General features: G+C 38.7%; 2 protein-coding genes across 2 annotated transcripts in view; one reads left to right on the top strand and one right to left on the bottom strand.

Annotated features, from left to right (window-relative positions):
* LOC139754629 (insulin-like growth factor-binding protein-related protein 1) overlaps positions 1–25,071 on the bottom strand; it is a 56,301-nt gene that overhangs the window by 2,750 nt on the left and 28,480 nt on the right. Inside the window, exons 3-5 of the mRNA XM_071672124.1 lie at positions 9,520–9,667; positions 5,437–5,580; positions 3,202–3,375 (exon numbers count right to left, since the gene is read on the bottom strand). Coding sequence (XP_071528225.1) covers positions 3,202–3,375; positions 5,437–5,580; positions 9,520–9,667 — 466 coding nt within the window. The remainder of the gene's footprint in view (positions 1–3,201; positions 3,376–5,436; positions 5,581–9,519; positions 9,668–25,071) is intronic.
* The window catches only part of Vps28 (vacuolar protein sorting 28), a 142,722-nt gene continuing 131,360 nt past the window's right edge, over positions 13,710–25,071 (top strand). The window contains exon 1 of the mRNA XM_071672129.1: positions 13,710–13,952. The gene's annotated coding sequence lies outside the window, so the exon portion shown is untranslated. The remainder of the gene's footprint in view (positions 13,953–25,071) is intronic.

Raw genomic sequence — 25,071 nt, 5'->3', positions numbered from 1 at the left:
CTCTTCTCTGTTTACCAAAATCATTTTCCCTAACCCTCTCACTTTGCACACCATCTCGACCAAAACATCCTATATCTGCCACTCTATCATCAAACACATTCAACAAACCTTCAAAATACTCACTCCATCTTCTTCTCACATCACCACTACTTGTTATCACCCCTATTAGCCCCCTTCACTGAAGTTCTCATTTGCTCCTTTTTCTTACGCTCTTTATTTACCTCCTTCCAGAACATCTTTTTATTCTCCCTAAAATTTAATGATACTCTCTCACCCCAACTCTCATTTGCCCTCTTTTTCACCTCTTGCACCTTTCTCTTGACCTCCTGTCTCTTTCTTTTATACATCATTCATTCATTATATATTAATAATAACTTTGTTGAATGTGCCATGTAAACTGTCTGGGAGGTTACTGCTTGAGAGAGTTAAGGCATGTACAAAGCATCAGACTGGGATGGAACAGTATAGTTTCAGAAATGACACAGAACATGTGGATCAGGTGTAGAGATGGCTTGTGGAAGGTCTTAGAAATATAAATTATAGAAACAAAACTGCTAGAAGCAGTGAGAAGTTTTTATCAAAGTTATATGACGTGTGTAGTCTGTGGCAGGGTTGTGTGATGTCACCATGGTTGTTTAATTTGTTTGCAGATGGGTTGGCAAGGGTAGTAAATGCAAGAATTTTGGAGAGAGGGGCAAGTATGCAGTCTGCAGGGGATGAGAGACCGTGAAAAATGAGTCAGTTGTTGTTTCCTGATGATAAAGCACTGGTGCTAGATCTGAATTTGAAACTGGAAAGGTAGGTAACCGAGTTTGGAGTGCTGTGTGAAAGAGGGAAGTTAAGAGTAAATATGTCAAAAAGCAAGGTCATTAGGTTTAGCTGAGTTGAGGGACAGGATAGATGGGGTGTGAGTTTGAATGGAGAATAATAGAAGGAAGTCAAGTGTTTTAGATACCTGGGAATGGACATGGCAATGAATGGAACCATGGACTTGGAAGTGAGTCAAAGGATGAGTGAAAGGGTTATGTTTCTGGGAGCACTGAAGAATGTGGAAAGTGAAATCATTATCTGGGTGGGCAAATTGTTTGAAGGTATAGTAGTCCCAACATTATCATGATGCAAGGCATGGGCTATGACTAAGACAAGACTGTGCAGAGGATGGTGGGTGTGTTGGAAATGAAATGTCTGAGGATAAGTGGTGTGAGGTGGGTTGATCGAGTAAGTAATGAAAGGGTAAGAGAGAGGTATGGAAATAAAATGAGTCTGGTTGAAGAAGCTGAAGAGGGTATGCTGAAACAGTTTGGACATATATAGAGAGAATGAGTGAGGAATGGTTGACAAAAAGGATAAATGTATCAGTAGCAGAAGGAACAAGGAGGATAGGGAGACCAAACTGAAAACAGAAGGGTGGAAAGAAAAGATTTTGCGTAATTGGGGCTTGAACATGCAGGAGGGTGAAAAGTGTGCACAGCATAGAGTGAACTGGCATGATGAGGTATCCAGGGGTCAACATGCTTTCAATGGACTGAATCAAGGCATGTGAAGCATCCAGGATAAACCATGGAATGGTTTGTGTGGCCTGGTTGTGGATAGGGAGCTGTGGTTTCAGTACATTACACATGACAGCTAGAGTATGGATTTTAGCAGATGCCTTAGCTTTCACACAACCTTCTGCAATGCCTCTTCACTCTCAGCAAATGTAGAATCATCCTCAAACAGGTTTGTCACTAGCCACCATACATCACCACCACAATCCATCTGTAAATCCCTTCACCCTACTTTTGCTTTCATCTCTTATCACTTCCTCCATATATTTATTAAAAAGCCATGGGGACATCACACAGCCCTGCCTCACACCCACATGTATACTGAAACTTTAGCTTGACTTTCCATCCTCTTGTACACATGCACTTGCTCTTCTACATAAGGCTTTCACAGCATTGAATAGTTGTCTCCCTACCCAAAATATCCTACTTGATGGTCTCTCATGGTTTTCTTACACCCCAATATGATCATTTTTAAAAACACCTTCCCATTTCTGTTTACTGCTCCACTGTTTTTTCATAGACTTCACCATTAATTCACAAAAGCAATATAACTACTTACACTTTCTATGGAATAACTTTTTTTCTCTGTGAGTGAACTTCACCAATGCACATAATTCATATTCATTGTTTTTAGTGACATTGTTGGGTGACTGAAAGCAGAGTGAGCAAAAAGAGTGAATGAAAAGTTTGGGAAGATCATAAATGCGCCATCCAGCTTTCAATATATTATATGGTATAAATGGAAAAGTTACAAAAAAACTGGAATACCATACTGTGTAAATATTGAGGCAAACAGAAGGGAATGTATGAAGAATTTATGAAAAGATGAGAAAATGCTGATGGTAACATAGTTTTAAGTTTAAACATCAAATCATGAAGCTGAGAGGAGTATTCCCTCTAAAATCATATGGCATTTGCTACACTTTTTCAAGAATAAATTCAAGATCTAAAATCCCTTAGCAATTTACAATGTAAAATATGTGGAGCATAAACGGAAAAGTTAGGGATACCATACTGTGTGTAAATATTGAAGCAAACAGAAGGGAATGTATAAAGACTTTATAAAGAGAAGGATGAGAAAATGATGGTGGTAACATAGTTTTAAGTTTAAACATCAAATCACGAATCTGAGAGGAATTTTCCCTCTAAAATTATATGGCATTTGCTACACTTTTTCAAGAATATGTTCAAGATCTAAAATCCCTTAGCAATTACAACGTAAACTATGTGAAGCATTCCTGAAAAGACAGTCATGCTAATGATATACATTTCCTGTGCCTGCTGTATGCTTTTCTTTAAAATCAATCTTTAAAATCAATCTTCATACTCCTTAGTTATTCGTAAACCAAGAAATAAGTACTACTATATTCATAACTGTAATCAAAACATGAACAAAAATCATTTATATTTCTAATTTAGTCTCCACATTTGCTTTATATATCAATTCATAAATTAGAATAGCATGGCACAACATTGTTTGTAATTTCTGTATTTTTTCCATACCCTTTGCATAACTTTCATTATTATACAAACAATTTAGTGAGAAATATATAACTATTCTTGATGAAAATGAAATGCAGAATCTTTTGAGTATTTAGCTCTTACCTTTTTGAATGTGGATAAGTTAATTAGATTTGTCAACACTTCAACTAACCATGTTTTTCCGAAGAAACAGTGGCAGAGGCACGGACTTCACCCTCAGTGTTGGTGGCCACACAAGTGTAGATGCCAAGATTCTTCCTTGTAATACGCATTATCTGAACCCACCCAGTAACCATATGATCCTCAGGACCACCTCGAACTTGGACGGCAAATGAAGGATCATCACCTGCAAGAAATACCCACTATAAAACATCCCTGGGGATAGGGGAGAAAGAATACTTCCCACGTATTCCCTGCGTGTCGTAGAAGGCGACTAAAAGGGAAGGGAGCGGGGGGCTGGAAATCCTCCCCTCTGCCTTTTTTTTTTTTTTTTTTTCCCAAAGGAAGGAACAGAGAAGGGGCTGGATAAGGATGTTTCCTCAGAGGCCCAGTCCTCTGTTCTTAACGCTACCTCGCTGACGCGGGAAACGGCGAATAGTATGAAAAAAAAAAAAACATGCACAACAACCACTTGACATAATCTATGTGTAAAATATGGTTCAAAATCCAGGGTTCTTGCTGGAATGTTGGATTGCATAAAGGTTGTTATAACATGTTCAATTACTGATTTACTCATCACGTACTGTATTTACTTTTCTGGATATGAATTTCTACTTAGGAAAATAAAAAATTATCTAATAGATTAAGGGATTAAAAATGGTAATGTATGTTTGTGTAAAATTACATATTTCCACATAAGGGAAGGAATTTTTATAGTGATGGGACCCTATTAACTCTTCAGTTCTTAACTAGCACTCAGCATTTTCTAAGTACTTACAATATCATCGTATAGGTTATTCCATTCGTCAATTCTCTGACCCTAAAAAGTTTTTTGTTACAGCATATGGTTTGTCCATCACTGTATCTTTCAAAAAAAAAAAAAAAAAAAATGATAGATGACATCTCCAAGTTGGTTTAGGAACTTGAAGATTACAATTAAGTCTTCCTTATTCTTCTCTTCTCCATGGTATGTAAAAGTTATGGTCTCCTTTGTTGCTTTTCTCTTGATCTTCTCTATTATTTCCTTGTATTTCATCAAGTTTAGGGACCAAACTTGAGATATATGTTTTAGTTTAGGTGCACTATTCATTATGAATAGCTTGCTGAACCTTTCTTTATCCATGTCCTTAAATGCAATCTTAATATTTGATAGCAGTTTGTCTCCCTTACAGTTCTCCTTAGTCTGAGTTCTCGTGACAGGTTAGGTACACTGTTGACTGTAAAGACTCCTCTCACACTCAAGATTCCTGCTACTAATTTCATACTTGATTATATTCATACGAAGGCCTATTTTCACTATGTCCTATCCTCAGTACTTTGCATCTATCCTGAAAAAACTTCTTCAACTATACTTGGAACAAAAGTTATCTTCACTAACCTTTCTAATTTTCAGCTAAATTTATTTTGTTTCAACATCTTTGTGTCTAGTTTTCTCTCAGATATTTTATTACCAATAAGCAATGATCCTAGATACTCTGAATTTTTTTAAACCTTCCGTCTTCTGAACCATAAATTTCTTTGACTGTTCTGCCTCTAAAAATTTTTGTCATCCTCTCTATATCTTCATCAATTCCCTATGTTCCTCTTTTTCAATGTCCCTATATCTCTGTTCCCCTGCATCAGTGTTTATGCTTTGATTCTCTTGAAAAGTCCCAAAATTGTACTTGCTACCCATCTCTACCCAGTGATATTAATAAATTCTGCTCTCTGTGTTATATAATATTTGGAATTACCTATTTGTACCACAGAGGAAAGGCATTTTACATTTGTGGGGCCCCATTTCTTGATCACTCTCAAGTATCATGCAACCAGTTGAATTTATGTATGTTGTTTGCATTAACCATGTCCTTGCTATATGTTCCATTCATCCATCACTCTTATGTTATAAAAGTATTTCTTAATTCTATGTTATGTCCTCTGGTTGCTCTATCCCTATGCCTCTCAAAGAACCGTTTCATTACCATCTGTGCGTTATGGGAAGAGAGTTTCACATTCGTTTTGCCCCTCTTCTTAACCATGTATGAATTTACCATGTCTTTACTCCTGTGTATGTGTATGTATGTGCACAAACACATACACACACCCTAACCTATGCCAGGTGTGTGTGTTTGTATGTTTTGGCATTGGAACCATTTACTAAAATCTACAACTTTTGCCTATTTTGATCTGAAATTTTACATTTCTCATTTAAAAACAGAGAACACCAGTTAGGTATAACTGTGACCAAATATCTCTGTTGAGTACATACCTGGCAATTTCACTGAGGATCCATCAGGACGGTTGAGTTCCCAGGTGATTTCAGGCACAGGATAGCCAGCAGCTTCACAGTCCAGCACTAAGATGCTTCCTAGTGGTCTTACCTTATCCTCAGGTTTGGACTTGATTACAGGGACTACAAATATATAAAGATGAAATTTGTAAACTTTACAGCAAAATATCTATCATTTTATACTTATCTGAAGCTGGTGTATTATGTACTTTATTTCCACATAGATATAAATGCTCCAGTATAATAATATAAGATTTCAGTGTATGGAGGAAAGAAAGGAAGAATGAATGGATATAAGTCTCAACTGATTATTCACCTTAGTGGGTAAAGGAGGTAAGAAAATACATTAATTTTTTGGAAAGGTGTGTTTGAAAACAAAAGAATAAGTAGTTAACAGTTTTTCCTGATTATTCAAGTTAGAGTGGAAATGAATAAATAAGGAGCAATACTGTAATTAGAAGAGAGTGCTCATTTCAGCATACTGAGGTGAGTTCAAGATATGTTTTTGTAACCTGCATGGCTCTAATGCTTGATTTATCCCATGTATATAGAAGGAGACTTAAAGATAACATATAGATGGATAAAAGTATACTGTATATGAAGAATGGTGTATAATATGAGCACACTCATCACTATGAGGTTCTGGTGAGTCTGAATTATAATACAATAGTAGCTAAGGAAGTTTTTTTTGGTGGTGTGTACTGTGATGAATGGGGTAGGGCAGTTAATTTTGAATTAGCAAGATGGATTTGTTTAGTTCTCATACATAATCATTAAATTTAAAATCTTACATGGTCTAAAAAGTCAGAAATTGTTACACATTCCTATCCCAATGCAAAGGTGTTAATGCAAATTAATCCCATATAACACTAAAGTGCATAAAACACTCATGGAATCCCCCCCACGCCCACCCCTACCCTTTTTCAAATATCGAATTTAATTATCAACCACTGGCTTGCTAGAAATTAACAATCGAAGTATTAAAACATATCCTGCTGCATAGTCTTTTAAAACCTGCTAAATGATTCATCTAGACTAGACCACAAATAGTACTTCTTTTGTCAAGTTTTCTTTACATAATATTTTATCTATGTGATGTGAGGAATAATTTGACTGCATATGCCAAAGGTTTCAAAGTGTATGTTGTAACTTAAGATATATATCATTTTGTGGAATAAAATAACAGTTTCCCCTATCTTGAGTACAACTTTGATAATAAAACTAACAAAAGGACAAGCGAAAATCAATGTGCTCATTTTCTGGGCCTCAAATAAATTTCATTCAATGATGTTAATGAAGTCACTTCACAGACTTCTCACTAATGCAACATGAATGACAATTAGAGATATGGCTAATCGTTTTTCTCCCATTTTTGAAAAACCAACCAATACATCCTGAATGATAAATACAAAGATGAAGCTGGAGTTCATAACATAATGGAGACCTGCTGTAGCCACCCTCTTCAGGGAGTTCCTATAGGAATTGGGAGATATAGATAGATAGATAACCATTCAAATTCTTTCCTGGATTGGTATGTAGAAAGCCAAAATCATTTACTCTAATGAGATTGTTATTAACAGAGTTATCTAAAACTATTCTTCAAGGCTCCCAGAATTTTCGCCCCCTCCCCCACCCTATGATCCACTTCCGCTTCCATGGTTCCATCCGCTGCCAGATCCACTCCCAGATATCTAAAACACTTCACTTCCTCCAGTTTTTCTCCATTCAAACTCACCTCCCAATTGACTTGACCCTCAACCCTGCTGTACCTAATAACCTTGCTCTTATTCACATTTACTCTTAACTTTCTTCTTCCACACACTTTACCAAAGTCAGTCACCAGCTTCTGCAGTTTCTCACATGAATCAGCCACCAGCGCTGTATCATCAGCGAACAACAACTGACTCACTTCCCAAGCTCTCTCATCCCAACAGACTTCATACTTGCCCCTCTTTCCAAAACTCTTGCATTCACCTCCCTAACAACCCCATCCATAAACAAATTAAACAACCATGGAGACATCACACACCCCTGCCGCAAACCTACATTCACTGAGAACCAATCACTTTCCTCTCTTCCTACACGTACACATGCCTTACATCCTCGATAAAAACTTTTCACTGCTTCTAACAACTTGCCTCCCACACCATATATTCTTAATACCTTCCACAGAGCATCTCTATCAACTCTATCATATGCCTTCTCCAGATCCATAAATGCTACATACAAATCCATTTGCTTTTCTAAGTATTTCTCACATACATTCTTCAAAGCAAACACCTGATCCACACATCCTCTACCACTTCTGAAACCACACTGCTCTTCCCCAATCTGATGCTCTGTACATGCCTTCACCCTCTCAATCAATACCCTCCCATATAATTTACCAGGAATACTCAACAAACTTATACCTCTGTAATTTGAGCAAAAATGGGTATGTTTGAAGGAATAGTGGTTCCAACAATGTTGTATGGTTGCGAGGCGTGGGCTATGGATAGAGTTGTGCGCAGGAGGATGGATGTGCTGGAAATGAGATGTTTGAGGACAATGTGTGGTGTGAGGTGGTTTGATCGAGTAAGTAACCTAAGGGTAAGAGAGATGTGTGGAAATAAAAAGAGCGTGGTTGAGAGAGCAGAAGAGGGTGTTTTGAAATGGTTTGGGCACATGGAGAGAATGAGTGAGGAAAGATTGACCAAGAGGATATATGTGTCGGAGGTGGAGGGTACGAGGAGAAGAGGGAGACCAAATTGGAGGTGGAAAGATGGAGTGAAAAAGATTTTGTGTGATTGGGGCCTGAACATGCAGGAGGGTGAAAGGAGGGCAAGGAATAGAGTGAATTGGAGCGATGTGGTATACCGGGGTTGACGTGCTGTCAGTGGATTGAATCAAGGCATGTGAAGCGTCTGGGGTAAACCATGGAAAGCTGTGTAGGTATGTATATTTGCTTGTGTGGACGTATGTATATACATGTGTATGGGGGTGGGTTGGGCCATTTCTTTCGTCTGTTTCCTTGCGCTACCTCGCAAACGCAGGAGACAGCGACAAAGCAAAAAAAAAAAATAAATCTAAACTATGCAATGCACAATTATTTCATCTTTGCTGGTGTCTCATTCGCACAACAGCAAGGTCTTGGTCTTTTATATCATGGAGAGTGGGTTTGAAAATCCTAGTATTCTAATTGCAACTGTATATGTCATCGTCTTACAAGCTGCTTTAACACAAGTACTGTAATTTTCATCATGTTATTCAATTTTACTGTTGGAATGCCATTGACCTGCTTTTATCCATTACTTCCAATGCTTGATTCTCAATGAAATCATTTTGACGTGTGTGAATTCCTCATCAATCTTGTTCTTTCATAAAACTTTTCTAACTGCAATTTTCATGTTTACTACTGTATCTCTTGGAAATGGACCAGATCTGACCAAGAACTAGGACTGCAATTTCTGCTCATTTTTTACCAACTACCAGTCTCAAAGTACCTTCTTGATTACTGTCTTTTCCTGTTACTCTTAGCTGGACCAAGAAATCCTTCATGAGATACCATGGATCTGCCAAGTCAAGTGTACAATGATGGGGTCTAAACTTATGAAATAAAGGTAGGAAGCTCATCATTCAATACCTCTTGAAAGAAATGCTCATGGAACTTCAAGATGATTTTGGACACGATTAAATGACATGTTCCCATGACTGAATCTACTTAAGATACGGTACGTGTGGTGATGTACTGGATGGTGAGCTTCCTTGCAGTGAGAGAAAGAGACCAAAATCTAGACTAAAATGAAAAAAAGTTTTTTTAAAAGAGGATAGGACACTCACAGGTTCCTTATTCAATCCTATGAAAGGGTGTATAATTTATGTCTATTAACAAATGCTATGATTGTATTTTCTGGTGAGTGACTGGGAGGTAAGCTCATCGCAAAGGATGAGTAATATTTTGAGACCTTGTCAATGTGAACTTTATATATCAGTTACATATCTGTAAACTTCAGTCATATGCTATACCAAAAAAGTGAAGGTATCTAATGACTAATACTAAATTGAATATTCACTGAACCTCACCTCCCTTGCAAGGACTTCTTACTTCAACGAATAGATCAGGATTTTCTGTAGTTTGCTGCAGCAGATGACATAGGGTGGGGTAGGTAACACCATCTGACCCACATACAGGATCCGTGTTCTCACACTCGCATGTTGCCTCGTCAGTATCCTGTACACAAGTTTTTTTTATGATAATTTTATTTGAGTAAAATTCCACTACATTTTCACAAAATGAAATTCAGTACTGATTCTTTTATCATAAAATAGTCATACATGTTTTTAGCTACAGCAATAACCAGCAGCTACTATCATAACTGCAACTTGGCTGACACTCAAGACACAAATGCTATGTGATTTCTTTTGTTCTATTTATCAAGAACAGGAAGAGGGATATTTTTACAACACTGGTAAAAATGTTTAAAACAATTCTTTGATAAAAATACTTTACCCAAACCAAGGGCCAAACATTAGTATTTTACCCAAAATGAATATCTAAAGTTTACTCCAGCACACTGCCATAATAATGTTATTCTATCCCTTCTACTTTCTGATACATTTGGCTCATACTTTCTACAGTTCTGCACCATGTGTCTCATCTTTTCCTTACACAATGCATCATAGAAAAACATCTCAGTTGCAACCAAAGAACTGACACAAAGCACATATTGCCAGTACCCACATGGAATGTGTGTGAAGGTGTCTGTTGTATTTGCAGACTTGTTTTTCATTTTTACCTTTAATTTTGCTTCCCAAAAGTATCCTTCTGTTTCTTCAAGTGAGAAAACTAAAATGAAGTTCATGCTAGAAACTGTTAATATCATTAAGGACTTGAAGATGGTGAAAACAGCCTTGTGCTGGGACTAGTCAAACATACACTTCTGTCAAGAATGTACTAAATCATGAGTCCTGTCAACAAGTCTTCTGCACTTTAAGCCAAGGTGATGACAACAGTGAGAAGCCCAGTAATGGAAAAATTGGAAAAAAGATAGCTAAATGGATGGAGGGCCAGAATCAAAGGTTGGTACTGTACCAGTAAGCAGTGGCATCATTCATGAGAAAGTAATGATGCAATGTGAGTACCTCTAACAATAAAAAGTGAATCTTTGACTGTTAAGCCCATTTTAGAGAGTGACAGCAAAACTGATACATTTCTTTAATTGTCAGGGTCTACATAACAGGTTAGTCTGCAAGTGATGAGTGACCTACTGTCTCTTAAATTTCCTGAGGTGTTTATAAGTATAGTGACAGGTCAAGGATACATGTCTCAGGAAAGAAATGGTGCAAAGTTGACATTTAGAACAGGTTTTCAAGATCTCTTCCTCCAGTGGCACTAAGACTTCCAATATCTCTACCACACACATGCTTGGTCTGTGAATCCAGCTAGCCATAGCAGTCACCACATTGCCAAAAATGAATAGCCTTTTTCTCCACCTGATATGATCCTACTACTACTGATGCTGACCCTGTCAACCTTACACCACCATCTCCTTTAAGCCCTGTAACGATATTTCTAATCTTAACTGCCATAAGTCTTTCTTTTCATGCCCAAAACCCAAATAACCAACCAAACTGCATGAGAATTTTTGAACCGCATGACTGACTGGCTTATTGATATACCTGTTGAGTCATTAAATCCAATGACATATAACAAATAACAACACAGCAGTTCCCTGGTTTGCTAAAAATTGAAACTTTAATAATTCGTTTATTTCATTATACTTAATCGTCGTCTCCCACATTAGCGAGGTAACACAAGGAAATAGACGAGGAATGGCACAACCCACCTACACAAAGAATATACATAAACGCCCACACAGGCACATGTACATACATCTGCATTTCAACGTATACATACATATAAACACATGTACATATTCATACTTGCTGCCTTCATCCATTCTCATCACCACTCCGCCACGCATGAAATAACATCCCTCCCCCCAGTGAGGTAGTGGTAGGAAAAGACAAAAAAAGGCCACATTCATTCACACTCAGTCTCTAACTGTCACGTATAATGCACCAAAACCACTGCTCCCTTTCCACATCCAGGCCCCACAGATCTTTCCATGCTTTACCCCAGATGCTTCACATGTACTGGTTCAATCCATTAACAACACGTCGACCCCGGTATACCACATCGTTCCAATTCATTCTATTCCTGGCACGCCTTTCACCCTCCTGTATGTTCATACCCTGATCACTCAAAATCTTTTTCACCCCATCCTTTCACCTCCAATTTGGTCTCCCGCTTCCCCTTGTTCCCTCCACCTCTGACACATATATCCTCTTTGTCAATCTTTCCTCACTCATTCTCTCCATGTGTCCAAACGATTTCGACACACCTTAATATATTGCTTTATTTCTTATCATGGGTTAAACTCTAAGCCAGTGTTGCAAATCTGAGTTATGGTTGGAGTTATCAATAAGAAATGACGGTCAGCCATTGGTTAATTACTTTTATCTTGGCTCACAGAGACTAGATTATGCATGAATCACGGCTCAAAGAGACGGGTTTGTAGTTCAGTGATTTGAAATTAATCTTATGATAGGACAGATTTCTGCGTGGTGATTCAGAAAGCGTTGTCTTTAAAGAATTGTTAAACCATATATGCCATGGCACAAGTGAATCTAAATGGATCCGAATAACACCCAACCACATGACAATATTTCGAGTACATTTGTATAAGATTAGGAAGCAGCAGCATTTCCAGCCTCCCTGGCAGATAACTTCCTCTGACGTCACTACACCTACTTATCCATCCAAGACACTAATTACTTATAATCTTCACCTTTAACGCTTAGCCAAAACCAGTGCTCTTATACATACACAAAAACTCCAGATTGATAATATCATAGCCCAGAGCATTTATACTGACGGTTCTCACTTTACTCTTGTCACTGGGAAGACAGGCAGTGCTGCTACTGTGATCAAGAACAATGGTAATAGATCAGAGGAAAATGTTAAAATAAACAACTGGGCATCTACTCTACAAACTGAATTGTTCGCCATACTAATTGCTCCTTAGCGGTAGAAATCACTGCCACAAACAGTTTAATTATCTGATTATTTAACTTCACTTCTTGCACTTAACAGAATGTAACATGCTAGTCTCTGAAGTCAGACACAAATACTCAGATATTATCGCTCAAGGGATTCAAATTAAACTTATGATTCCCTCTCATCTAGGCCTCCCTGAGCATGACAAAGCTGATGCTTAAATCAACCTTGCACTTAGTAAAGGTGATGTTGAAAACAACACTGGGTTGTCAATTAGAAGCCTTAAAACTGACCTCTGAAGCACGAAGACGAGTTCAGATAACACAAGTAGAAACATTTTCCATCACAGTGAAATGAGTAAAGTAAAATATGTATATGGAAAAAAATAAGATCAGCAGATTACCTGATGTAATTGATAGAATGAAGTTAGGCTAAAAGTACTATTAGCGATTTAACCTGTCTGGACATGTTAATCATGCGAATTGTAAAGTTTGTGGAACAAACCAGATCAATAAGTATAAGAATGTGAAAAAAATGAGTCTTTTAGGAACAGATCTGAACAAATCCTGCAAGAAATGTCACACATTATTAATAAGATACCTGAAATTTTGTTTGTATCCACTTTTTGCATCTAGTCGGTAAAACTTATCATATGAAACTACGTAATGAAACACCTGTTATGAATTGTAACAATCTATGTAATAGCCACTTGGGGTCTGACTAAAACCCTTTGTGGCCCCTGTAATCCTTTTGCGCTACCGCTCACAGGATGAGCATGGGGGGCACAATAAATTTTGCCTAGGTAACCGGCACAAATCAGTTACTGGGGACTATTCTGATAGTAGGATTAGTGAGAGAGAGAGAGAGAGAGAGAGAGAGAGAGAAACTGGGAGGACTATACATCTTTGTTGAGCGGGTTGGGAAACTTGTGTTTGATAAGGTCATATAATAATAGTGTATTTGGTTCAGCGTAGTACGACTAGCTGTGGGATTACAGATGGCTCGGAATATGTAAAAAGTGTCCAAGCAAAAGAGAATTGGACAGAAGAATAATATACAACTTGGGATTTTTAATCCTCAAGCTTACACATACGACGGAACATAACTCAATCTTAGTGCTCATACAAACTTGAGGTAATGGGGTCTCTCTCAACCTACAGAACAGAACCCCTCAATACTTTGTGAACGGACACTTTACAGTACCCATAACAATCTGAGCAACAGGCATAAATCTGTTTAAGAAGATTCACCGTCTCACAGTCAGCAGCAACAACCCTACTGACGGAGTGTTTGCTCCAAAGAGCGAAAGTTATTAAGGATGGTCCAGCCCACTTTTAAAGAAAGCCAAGACCTTGACTAAGTTGTAAGCGGCAGTAATGTAAGCAGATACAGACACAGCCACGTCTCTGCTCACTTTCAAGTGGTACACCAGCCCACGGGATACTCTGCAGAAGTGGTCAGTTTCACATTACTTTAGTCATATTTAGTAATAATGTTGCGCTAAATTCAACTGTAAGAAAACCAAATGCTATTAGTTTGTGTAGTATCTCTCGCTCACTTACCATGCCTTAAAATTAATAATCAAAACAAAACTGTTTATGGATTATTAAAAAACGGTATCACATGGCTTAATACAAAACTACTTTTCTGTTATATTAGTATACAGACTACTCAAAAAATGATGTGCAATGCGCCCTGCACAAACACATAACATCCTACCAAGAAATATCAGCAGACCTTGCACGTTCAGCAGGTCATTCTGAACTCCTCCAGCTGTAGTAAAGATTGGCCACCTATTTATCCATACAGTCTCCTACCCATCATGTCACACATTATTGCAGTTTATCGTATAAGCCTTCTTCCAACTATTACTCCTTGATTCATTTTCTTGTTTAGTCTCCACATGCGTAATTTACAGATTTTTGAATTCCTGAATTTTATTCCTGTATATATAAATATGTATCCCATGCTTGCACTACCACTCCCTTCGCAGCATTTACATATCCTGCAACTCCTTTCCCTACCCTCAGTTATCATGCTACTCCCTTCCCCATACTTACGTACTCAGCTTCTCGCGTACTCAGCTTCTTCCTCCGGCTACACTTACATCATCAGACTCACGCACTCTGCTACTCCCAGGATCCCCAACACATACTCTGCAACTCTCTCCCCAATACTCACGTACTCTGCTACTTCCCTTCAACACTTCCATTGCATCTCCCTCCCTCATATCACGTACCCAGCCATTTCATCCCCAACATTTGCGTACTTTGCTACTTCCCCCACAACCAAATCCACACACACTCTCTCCTTCCGCCTTGGTGGTGGATACAGTGGACCCTGGTGGTGGGAGACAGTGGACCACTGTCGTGCTCTGGGGCAGTGAACGGGGCAGGGCAATAGGATCCTCCCCGTCCTCCGCCCTGTAGCAACCCCACCCACCACCACCACCCGGGCACAACACACACCACTCACCAAGGCCACTACCACCATTCTAAACATCGGTGCGTGAGGATGAGAAAGGGACTTCAGGGTTCATTTCTCTTATTAGTTTTCAGAAAACTTGTAGCAGTATTAACAGATTATCGGTCGATAGGGTTTTGATGCTGTCTCAAATGGGCTCCTCGCATGAATACTGAAATCGTCTATAATCAAATAATATGAAACTAACCCTGTGTACCCTTTGAAAGGCCACTCACATTGAATACCTGTGAACAGTATTGAACAAATGGGAATCATAAAAGGCGTCGTGTTTACGTAAAAAAAAAAAATCGTTTTCTGGTTATTTGATATCCAGTTTAATCTATTTTGTCAATCCACATGGTTGTGGATCTAACTCGAGTTATGTCTAAAGTCTCTAACATTCCAAAGCCAACTTCATGGCATAGGTCGGGCTTAACTACCGAGAGAAAAGGGCAGGCGAACAAGAAGGCCGAGGCCATAAATAGCGCATTAATATGCACTACTTGATGATCTAGAGGTCTTTAAACAGCAGATAACTCTACCCTTAGTAATATATTGTGTTCAGGTCTGGCATTATGCCTCTCATGAAATTTTATTTTGTGAACAGGAAAGGGAACTGTTTACAAATTTTGCCTACGACTTTTTAAAGCTATCAAGTTTGCAAAGCCCTTCGCTAGTATTAATGCTACAATTCTGTGTGTCTAGTAATAGAATATGCTATGATATTTCTCGTGGTAAAGGAGTTATCGTTAAAAACTGAATCAGCGTTACTTCATACAATACAGTGGTCATAATTTTTAACGTAATTAAGCAAGGCATTTTTTCCAATACTATATTCATCAACCATGTAGTGTACACATGATATTTAATGAACCTAATTGTAAATGGATTTCAGGGAGTGGCAAATGGATTCCAACGTAAATAAACGTAAGACACCGAGTGTAGGAAAGGGGAGTCACACAAACTACTATCCATCTGATAGACTTGTAGGGAATCAGACTGAGGGATTTGGGAGTAAGTAAAGACCTAAACCAAAGGCAACAGTGTATCAGAGTTAAAAACAAGGTAAACTGAAAGTTGAGATATATTTGTAAAAGTGTTGGTAATAAAACCCCTAAAGTAATATTAAAGCTTTATCTTGCATTAGTTAGACCTCATTTGGACTATGCTGTGCAGTTTTGGTCGCCTTACCATCAGGCAGATATAGATAGATTGGAGAGAGTGCAGAGAAGTTTGACTAGAATAATACCAGGAATTGGGAATCTTAGTTATGAATAAAGACTGGCTAGGCTAATTTTACATTCACTGAAAAGGAGAGCCAGAGGGGATGTGATAGGTGTTCATATGGATGACAGGTCTAAATAAGGAAGAAATTGGCTTTGTTCTTAGGATAGCTAACTCACAGGATAGAACTCACAATAATGGCTTCAAGATAGAAAAATTTAAGTTCAGTTTGGATTAGGGGAAGCACTGATTTAGCAATAGGTGGTACATCTCTGTAATGGCTTGCCAGATGCAGTGGTTGGGACTGGAACCTTGAATTAGTTTAAGAATAAGTTGGATAGGTATGTGAGCTCCATAGGGTGGTTGTAGGAAGGACCCGCCTTGTATGGGCCAGTAGGCCTTTTGCGGAGTCCAAGCTCTTATACCCCAGGAATCGATCCTGGACCATCTTGTGTGGCAGCCAGGTAGCACGTCATACCCAAAGCTCCAGTTCATTCTGTCCCATGCACGCCTCTCACTTTCTTAATTATTCAGGCCAAGACACCTCAAAGCCTATTGCACTTCTCATAATCAGTATCCCACTTCCCCTTGGTCATCTCTTTCAATCAGACAGCACCTACTGCTATACCTCACTCATTTACAAGATCTACTCTCCTCACAGACTATTCTTTTCCAACATGTCCACCATCTTTCATTCTTTTGCATTAAGGGCCCAAGGTTTAAATATAAACAATACCTTCGAACTACTGTTGCCTTCATATACCCCCATATTTACCCTAACAGACAGAGACATTATCTATCAAACACTTCTCAGTGCAACCAAGACCTTAACCCCGTCTCCCACTCTGTCACTCACTTCAGCTTCTATGGTTCCATCCATCGTCATGTCCATTTCCAGGTCCTCCTCATTCAAATTCACACCATTATTCCTCGCCTCTGCAACACCTCATTACTTTTGTTCACATTACCTCAACTTCTTCCTTTCATACACTTTCCTAAACTCGGACACCAACTTCTCGAGTTAATCTGTTGAGTGACACCAGAGCCGTGTCGTCTGCGAATAACACCTGACTTGCCTCTCAACCCGCCCCTTTACGCCAAGGCCCTCGCACTTGCCTACTTAGTCATTCCACCTAAGAACATATCAAACAGCCATCATATCACACATCCTTAACGCAGACCCACCTTCATTTGAAACCACTCACTCCCACCCTTCTTACTGGTACACACGCCTTACTCTCCCGAAAATAACAATCCTCACGGCATCTTGTAGCTTTCCTCCCACAACATACATCCACAACACCCTCTCCAAGGTTTTCCGGTCAACCCTGCCATACACTTTCTCTAGATCCATAAATGCCATACACAATTTGCTCCTTCTCCGAGGATTTCTTTTACAAACTCTTCCAAGCAAACACCTGATCCACACATTCTCTACCGATTGGAAACCACATAACTGCTTTTCAGTCTCATACTTTGTGCGGGCAAATTTTCTTTCAATCATTACTTTTCTTTATACCCTAATAGGTATCCTCGACAGACGTACACATATGTAATTCAAAATCACTTTATTTTGTACCCCTTGCCTCCGTGTAAGGCATTCTGCCAGACCTTAGCATGACTAAATAATCAAAGATTCTTTCATCCTCTTTTTTTTTGAGGAACTCAACTGCAATCCCATTCACTCCTTCAGATTTGCCACACGTCTTATGCAAGTATTTCACTACATCTTTTCACCAGTGCATTAATAACGACTCATTTCCACCACGCCCCCTGCTCCCCTCACCTTCACATTCTCTTCACATTATTCACCTCCCAAAGCCTTTGCTTATTTTTTTTTTCTGATTCTCTCACCTAATCTCTCGTTTGCCTTTCCTCAGCTGATGACCTCCTGCCACTTTCTCTTATCCACTCCACTCACAATACCATCTAAACTACTCCCGTCTCTTTGTCATAAGGATTTTAATTGGTTCATCCAACCATCCACTATCCTTTAACGTACGTCCACCTTCCATACACGACACGCTTCCAAGTATACCCTGTCATGGAAGCATACCCTGTCATCGACCCCTTTTCAGCGCACAGCCATACCAGCCTTTTCCTCTTTTCATTAACTATGCTGTGCCCTCCATTTATACCTTCAACTGCCACATCATCCTTCAGCATTAGATGAATACGACTTAAGATGACAGTATAATTTTTCCGTAACGGCAGTATTCCATTTCCTTTACAGAAATTCTTAAATACGAAAGAGAGAGAGACCCTGTTAGGGAAAGATAAGTTTCCTCGAGAGTCATAGAACAAGAGGTTAGTTTATGTAGGATGCATCACGATGAATATTTAATGCGAAATATAAAGGAAATTCAAACATTGCAATGGTGTTGTGTTGCCATACACTTTTTTGACGGAGATATGGTGGGTCAAATATGGGTTTTCATAATCGTCTGATTTGGTACATTCTTATTGGAAGTAATTAGTTAAATTATATCCGTAGTATGGGTTAAAGTAAGTTTCATTTATTATATGTGAAGATTAATTAGATCAGTAAAAGATGGCATGGCATAAAACTCATTCATAAAGTGGAGAATCGCATTTTTAATCGCGTAATTGAGCACGAATGTTATCCAGGTATGGTTAGGGAACAACCAAACGTTCCACGTTAGTCCGGCAATACAGTGACTTTACAGGCTATATTTCTTGTTATTCTTTTCATCCAGCCGCTGACAGGTAAGAAAGAAGTTTTGATTTAATCAAAAGGGAGATTAGATGGTAATAGCAATAGTGATATAAGACGGGGGTGAGTGAAGAGCTAACTAAAATTGGAAAGGCAGTAGTTTAGCCATGAAGGAGGAAAGACAGGTGTCACTTCTGCTGAAGCCATCGAGTGGCAGTCATTCTATGATGGGAGGCGTGAACCTTTAGTCATTAGTTAGGATTCATTTGATAATAGGTTTGTTTTAACTTATTTACCAGTCTGTTCCTGGAGCGCAAACATGTGTATCCCTGAAAATTCTTAAAAGTCCATAAGTATGCATACACCTACCTGCATATATATATATATATATATATATATATATATATATATATATATATATATATATATATTTATTTATTTATTATACTTTGTCGCTGTCTCCCGCGTTTGCGAGGTAGCGCAAGGAAACAGACGAAAGAAATGGCCCCCCCCCCATACACATGTATATACATACGTCCACACACGCAAATATACATACCTACACAGCTTTCCATGGTTTACCCCAGACGCTTCACATGCCCTGATTCAATCCACTGACAGCACGTCAACCCCGGTATACCACATCGCTCCAATTCACTCTATTCCTTGCCCTCCTTTCACCCTCCTGCATGTTCAGGCCCCGATCACACAAAATCTTTTTCACTCCATCTTTCCACCTCCAATTTGGTCTCCCTCTTCTCCTCGTTCCCTCCACCTCCGACACATATATCCTCTTGGTCAATCTTTCCTCACTCATTCTCTCCATGTGCCCAAACCACTTCAAAACACCCTCTTCTGCTCTCTCAACCACGCTCTTTTTATTTCCACACATCTCTCTTACCCTTACATTACTCACTCGATCAAACCACCTCACACCACACATTGTCCTCAAACATCTCATTTCCAGCACATCCATCCTCCTGCGCACAACTCTATCCATAGCCCACGCCTCGCAACCATACAACATTGTTGGAACCACTATTCCTTCAAACATACCCATTTTTGCTTTCCGAGATAATGTTCTCGACTTCCACACATTCTTCAAGGCCCCCAGAATTTTCGCCCCCTCCCCCACCCTATGATCCACTTCCGCTTCCATGGTTCCATCCGCTGCCAGATCCACTCCCAGATATCTAAAACACTTCACTTCCTCCAGTTTTTCTCCATTCAAACTCACCTCCCAATTGACTTGACCCTCAACCCTACTGTACCTAATAACCTTGCTCTTATTCACATTTACTCTTAACTTTCTTCTTCCATACACTTATACAGACATGTCTGCTGTACACAGCTGGAGATAAACATTTTTTTTTTTTCTTTTTTTTTTTACTTTGTCGCTGTCTCCTGCGTTTGGGAAGATAAACATATACTTGCATAAATATGTAGATATCCACACTTGCTAACTTGTGCATCCATATATATATATATATATATATATATATATATATATATATATATATATATATATATATATATATATATTCTTTCTTTCAAACTATTCGCCATTTCCCGCGTTAGCGAGGTAGCGTTAAGACCAGAGAACTGGGCCTTTGAGGGAATATCCTCACCTGGCCCCCTTCCTTGTTCCTTCTTTTGGAATATTAAAAGAAAAATAACGAGAGGGGAGGATTTCCAGCCCCCCGCTCCCTCCCCTTTTAGTCGCCTTCTACGACACGCAGGGAATACGTGGGAAGTATTCTTTCTCCCCTATCCCCTGGGATGTATATATATGTATATATATATATATATATATATATATATATATATATATATATATATATTTATATAATATGATAAACTTAATCGCCGTCTCCCGCGTCAGCGAGGTAGCGCAAGGAAACAGACGAGGAATGGCCCAACCCACCCACAGACATATATATATATATATATATATATATATATATATATATATATATATATATATATATATATATATATAAACACCCAAACACACACATACATTTCAACATATACATACACATACATACACAGACATATACATATATACACATGTAACATATTCATACTTGCTGCCTTCATCCATTTCCATCTCCACCCCTCCACTCATGAATATGCACCCCCTACCAGTGAGGTAGCAGCCAGGAAAAGACGAAAAAGGCCACGCTTGTTCACACTCATTCTCTAGCTGTCATATGTAATGCACTGAAACCACAGCTTCCTTTCCACATCCAGGCCCCACATACCATTCCATGGTTTACCCCAGATGTTTCACATGCCCAGGTTCAGTCAACTGAAAGCATGTCAACCCCAGTAAACCACATCTTTCCAATTCACTCTATTCCTGGCACACCTTTCACCTTCCTGTATGTTCAAGCCCCGATCACTCAAAATCTTTTTCACTCTCTTTTTCCACCATCAATTTGGTCTCCCGCTTCTCCTTCTTCCCTCCACCTCTGACACATATATCCTTTTTGTTGATCTTTCCTCTCTCATTCTCTTCCTGTGTCCAAACCATTGCAACACACCCTCTTCTGCTGTCTCAACCATACTCCTCTTATTACCAGACATCTCTCTTACAGTTTCATTTCTTACTCGATCAAACCACCTCACACCACATATTGTCTCCAAACACTTCATTTTCAATACATCCACCCTCCTCTGCACAACCCTATCTATAGCCCATATAACTTTGTTGGAACCACTGTTCCTTCATATATACCCATTTTTGCTGTCTGAGATAACGTTTTCGCCTTCCACACATTCTTCAATGCTCCCAGAACCTTCGCCCCCTCTCCCACCCTGTGACTCACTTCTGCTTCCATGGTTCTATCCACTGCTAAGACCACTTCCAGGTATCTAAAACACTTCATTTCCTCCCGTTTTTCTCCAGTCACACTTATCTTTCATTTAACTTGTTCCTCAACCCTACTGAACCTAATAGCCTTGCTCTTATTCACATTTACTCTCAACTTTCTTCTTTCCCACACTTTACCAAACTCAGTCACCAACTTCTGCAGTTTCTCAACTGAATCAGCCACCAGTGCTGTATCATCAGCGAACAACAACTGACTCTTCCCAAGCCCTCTCATCCACAACAGACTGCATACTTGCCCCTCTCTCCAAAACTCTTGCATTCACCTCCCTATCCACCCCATCCATAAACAAGTTAAACAACCATGGAGACATCACGCACCCCTGCAGCAAACCAACATTCACACGGAACCAATCACTTTCCTCTCTTCCTACTCCTACACGTGCCTTACATCTTTGGTAGAAACTTTTCACTGCTTCTAGCAACTTACCTCTCACACCATATACTCTTAAAACCTTCCATAAAGTATCTCTATCAACTCTATCATATGCCTTCTCCAGATCCATAAATGCTACTTACAAATCCATCTGTTCTTTAGTATTTCTCACATACACTCTTCAAAGCAAACACCTGATCTGCACATCCTCTACCTCTTCTGAAACCGCATTGCTCTTCCCCAATCTGATGCTCTGTCCATGCCTTTATCCTCTCAATCAGTACCCTCCCATATAATTTCCCAGGAATACTCAACAAACTTATGCCTCTGTAATTTGAACACTCACCTTTATCCCTTTGCCTTTGTTCAATAGCACTATGCATGCATTCCGCCAATCCTCAGGCACTTCACCATGATCCATAAATACATTGAATATCCTTACTACTGATCAACAACACACTCGCCCCCTTTTTTGATAGATTCCACTGCAATACCATCCAATCCTGCTACCTTGCCGGCTTTCATCTTCCGCACGACTTTATCTCACATATGTATTCATAATATTGGTAGTTACATATGTATGCACATGTGTACAAAGGAGCACACTTACATTCATATATATTTACCCATACACACATACATTCATACAAGTGCCATATCATATATACATGTATGGGTGCCCACAATAAAGGGTATTTGCCTACCCCAACTTACAATTTCCAATTGATGTACGCTTACCATCACACTAGATTTTGGGGGGAAATTTTCATGAAAACTAAGACTTTGCATTTGCATTTAAAATAACTACATTCCTTAAGCCCACAGACTTACTCTAAAAAAAGTTGACTTCCTACATTATGCATTCATAAATTGAACCCCTTCCCCATTGAAAATATTTCTGTGGAGGCTTATGTATTTATGAGTGCATTTCATAGTGACTGGGTTTACTTATATTTCTAAAATTGAAAATATGTTGAATCTTAATGCTAACTCTTGCAAGTTCAAGTAGTTACAAGAAGAGACTATTCTTATCCACTTTTTGATGACTAATTATATTTCTTTTTCAGGCAATATTAACCATACTTTTTTATGTAATTTCTTATGTCAGTTCTTTCTAAAGGAAGGAACCGAGTTGTAAGTGGATACATTGATATTTCTTTGTAGTTTAATGGATGTTTGAATCACATAAGTCTTGACCCTGATTGAATTGCAGATATAAGATATTCAAGTGATATTAGTAATCATATCTGCAAGTTTATATATGTTTTTGTCTTTGACAAAGTATGTAATTTGAGAGATTACTAGTTAGAGTCATGCTAGAGAAAAGATTATCAGGTTTAGTATGTGTATTTCAGGGATTTAAATGATGAATATTAATGCATTATGTTTGTGCAAAAAATTTTTGTGTATTGTCATAAGAGAATGTCAAGTGTAGGTGTACAATATTTTTGTGTATTTTTATATATGTATATACTTTTTATTCATTTTTTTCATTTTCTTTTGGGGGGCAGGCTGTAGAAGTATTTTACTAGGTCTTTGATATAGTTATATTTTTATGTACCCCAGCAGTCCTTGGTTTGGTGTTTGGTTTATTTTCCCTTATTGGTTCATACATGACATTAAGATTTGGTGGACTCATGCACAGTATGTTTCAGGACTAGCTGAGATCTCAATTGACTCCTTGTGGATACATTTCACCCCACAGGGGAAACAAGTCAATGAGACATGTTCAGCAGAGGATATTAGCCCCCCATTTGTATTTCCAAGATCATGATCACTGGGACCTGTCATTAAGAGGATCCCCTAATTATATGTACTTACCCATTTGTACTGTATGGTGATGGGATTTTACACTCGGGCCCTATCACTTAAACATACTCTACTATCATACATTTTAGATTTATATATGCTCTCTGCATTATCCATGTGTTCAGTCATTTCATTAAATTCATCTCCCATTCTACTAAAAAGTACATCTTAACCTTTTTCAAAATTTTTTTTTGCTTAGTTTTATGCTGTGCTATGGTTGTAACTGTTTACTGTGTTATTAATCTGGTTTATTTTAAAAAATGTTGGTCAGGTCACCCCTCACTTCTCTCTTTCTAGTTAGGCAGGTCTAAAGCTTCTAGTCTTTCCCTGCTACTCTTCTTTCTAAATTCTGGCATTCTCTTTGTTGCCCTCCCCTATCTTGAGTACAACTTTGATAATAAAACTAACAAAAGGACAAGCGAAAATCAATGTGCTCATTTTCTGGGCCTCAAATAAATTTCATTCAATGATGTTAATGAAGTCACTTCACAGACTTCTCACTAATGCAACATGAATGACAATTAGAGATATGGCTAATCGTTTTTTTCCCATTTTTGAAAAACCAACCAATACATCCTGAATGATAAATACAAAGATGAAGCTGGAGTTCATAACATAATGGAGACTTGCTGTAGCCACCCTCTTCAGGGAGTTCCTATAGGAATTGGGAGATATAGATAGATAGATAACCATTCAAATTCTTTCCTGGATTGGTATGTAGAAAGCCAAAGTCATTTACTCTAATGAGATTGTTATTAACAGAGTTATCTAAAACTATTCTTCAAGGCTCCCAGAATTTTCGCCCCCTCCCCCACCCTATGATCCACTTCCGCTTCCATGGTTCCATCCGCTGCCAGATCCACTCCCAGATATCTAAAACACTTCACTTCCTCCAGTTTTTCTCCATTCAAACTCACCTCCCAATTGACTTGACCCTCAACCCTGCTGTACCTAATAACCTTGCTCTTATTCACATTTACTCTTAACTTTCTTCTTCCACACACTTTACCAAACTCAGTCACCAGCTTCTGCAGTTTCTCACATGAATCAGCCACCAGCGCTGTATCATCAGTGAACAACAACTGACTCACTTCCCAAGCTCTCTCATCCCCAACAGGCTTCATACTTGCCCCTCT

Source organism: Panulirus ornatus, chromosome 17, assembly GCF_036320965.1.
Source record: "Panulirus ornatus isolate Po-2019 chromosome 17, ASM3632096v1, whole genome shotgun sequence".
In the NCBI taxonomy this organism is placed as follows: Eukaryota; Metazoa; Arthropoda; class Malacostraca; order Decapoda; family Palinuridae; genus Panulirus; species Panulirus ornatus.
The sequence above is the reverse complement of the archived record's forward strand: the minus strand, read 5'-3'. Positions and strand labels throughout refer to the sequence as shown.